Raw genomic sequence first — 2,175 nt, 5'->3', positions numbered from 1 at the left:
TCCATCCATTGTGTCAAGCACATTTGTATATTTGTTGCCATCATCATTCTCAAAACACTTTCTTTCTACTTGAGTGTTATATATTCTCACTTGGTTCTGCTTGAGCCAGAGGCTTGGGTGAAGGACTGTGATACACCCCACCACCCAAATTCCCATACTCCTCATTTTCTTATCTAGAAGTAGGTCTCTTTCCTGAGTGGACTCTAGCCCATGTAGCCTGAGAGAGGTTGAACTCATCACCCCAGCTTACAGGAGTGAGCACTGACAAGGAAAGGTTGATCAAGCATTTTCCATGAAATGAACTTTAGAGACAGTGGGAAATACAGGTTATTTGTCCCTGTGGGACAGTGTGGACTACCCACTACCACTTTGACTATCATATGACAAAGTCAAGTAGCAAGGAACTGAACCAAGATGTGTAGAGAGACTAAGCTTTGACAATATGGTCTGATCTCTTAGATTCAATTCTCTGTAGAACTAGTCCAAACTTCCTAATTGCTTGAGCCAATGGATTATCTTCTTCTTTTTAATCCTGAATTAATTTGAATTGGCTGTCTACATGTAACGAGAAGAGGCAGATCAATTAACACAATTTTTCAGGGTATGTCACTGTAAAATCTAGGAAAGATAGATTTACTTTTACAGAAGCTAACTGATCCCAGAGACTCCCTCCATGGAGCCCTAGGTTTCTCCCACCTACTAGGTGCTAGCCCTGTGGGTGACACAGGTGTGTTACAGAAGACAGGAATCTCCAATGACAGCCACCCCTGACAAAATCATCCTCACCTAGAAAATGCTCTACACCCATTTCTCTTAGCCACAATCATAGGAAACACAGGCTAGCAATTCCAGGCAGGGTTAGGCAAGTGTAAGGTTAGCTGGAGAGGTGTGCCAAGCTTTGTTGAGCTCAGAGAAAGGTAACGTAGGAGAGGGAGAGGCGGAACTGGTTAACAGTGTTCTGGGTGGCTAGCTTAAGTTTGGGGATGTCAGGAGATGAAGTGAGAAGGGAGCTGAGAGTCTGGGGAAGCGGTGTGAATGCCCCATGGGAGCACATGCATTGTCTCACTTACCTTTCCCATTCCAGCGTGGGCATGGCCCAGCTTGATCACCACGGGGAAGTGTGGGGCTGTGAGCTGAAAGAGACAAGAGGAATGCACCCATTAGCATCCAAAGTGATCACCACCAAGGCTCCAGGTTCTGCCTGTTCTACAAGAAGACTCACTTATCTGGCATTGCAGGCAGTTCCCACAAAGGAGCTATGTCACATGGGCAGACACTCAAAATGTCAGCACTTTGGACTCTCAAAGGAAGCTCCAACCTCTTAAAACAGCTTGCCTGGGGCATCCACCAATCTAAACAGACAGTATCATTGTTTTTGGGTGCCATCGAGTGCATTCTGACTCATAGCAACCATATAAGACAGAGAATTTCTCCATAGGGTTTCCCGGAGTGTAATCTTTCCCAGGCTGTACTCTTTGGACATGTTGTCAGGAGAGACCAGTCCCTGGAGAAGGACATCATGCTTGGTAAAGTAGAGGGGCAGCGAAAGAGAGGAAGGCCCTGAAGGAGATGGATTGACACCGTGGCTGAGCAACATTGGGCGCAAGAATAGAAACCATTGTGAGGCTGGTGCGGGGCCAGGCAGTGTTTGGTTCTGTTGTGTATAAAGTCATGATGGGTTGGAATGGACTCAATGGCACTTGTGGGAGTTCGATGGTTTTAAGTCAACTTGAAGATGTATGGGAGTCAATCAGATTACAGACTGATCATGCCTCCTTGAGGACACGGTCTTCTTATAACCAAGGGGAAACTGGGAACCTCCCTCTCTCAATGCCCCTTTGCGTTCTTGCTTGTCGGGTCTCTGACACTGGTGTCTTGCTATGTTTCTGCTGACCTTGGATCCACCAGACTCAGCACCTACCGGCTGAGCCTTTCTGCATTCTTCATCATGAAGTGGCCGTGTGAGTCTGAAGAGAGACTTATGGCCTAGTATTGGAGTTAGGGACTTGAGTTAGACTGGGCTGGGACACCTTCATAAATCATGACTTCTTTATATAAAGCTCTTTCTTATACATAGATGAATGTCACTGGACATGTTGACCTTTCTGAGCACTTAATCACTGCACTAACAGGATCCCTGGAACTGGCAACAAACTAACCCAAACCAACCCAACC

General features: G+C 46.3%; 1 protein-coding gene across 1 annotated transcript in view; it reads right to left on the bottom strand.

Annotated features, from left to right (window-relative positions):
• The window catches only part of SYN3 (synapsin III), a 548,280-nt gene that overhangs the window by 91,304 nt on the left and 454,801 nt on the right, over positions 1 to 2,175 (bottom strand). The window contains exon 6 of the mRNA XM_004700321.3: positions 1,071 to 1,133. Coding sequence (XP_004700378.1) covers positions 1,071 to 1,133 — 63 coding nt within the window. The remainder of the gene's footprint in view (positions 1 to 1,070; positions 1,134 to 2,175) is intronic.

This window comes from Echinops telfairi, unplaced genomic scaffold, assembly GCF_000313985.2.
Source record: "Echinops telfairi isolate 266 unplaced genomic scaffold, ASM31398v2 ScPeMD7_2;HRSCAF=8, whole genome shotgun sequence".
NCBI lineage: Eukaryota > Metazoa > Chordata > Mammalia > Afrosoricida > Tenrecidae > Echinops > Echinops telfairi.
This window is presented reverse-complemented; position numbering and strand designations above follow the sequence as displayed.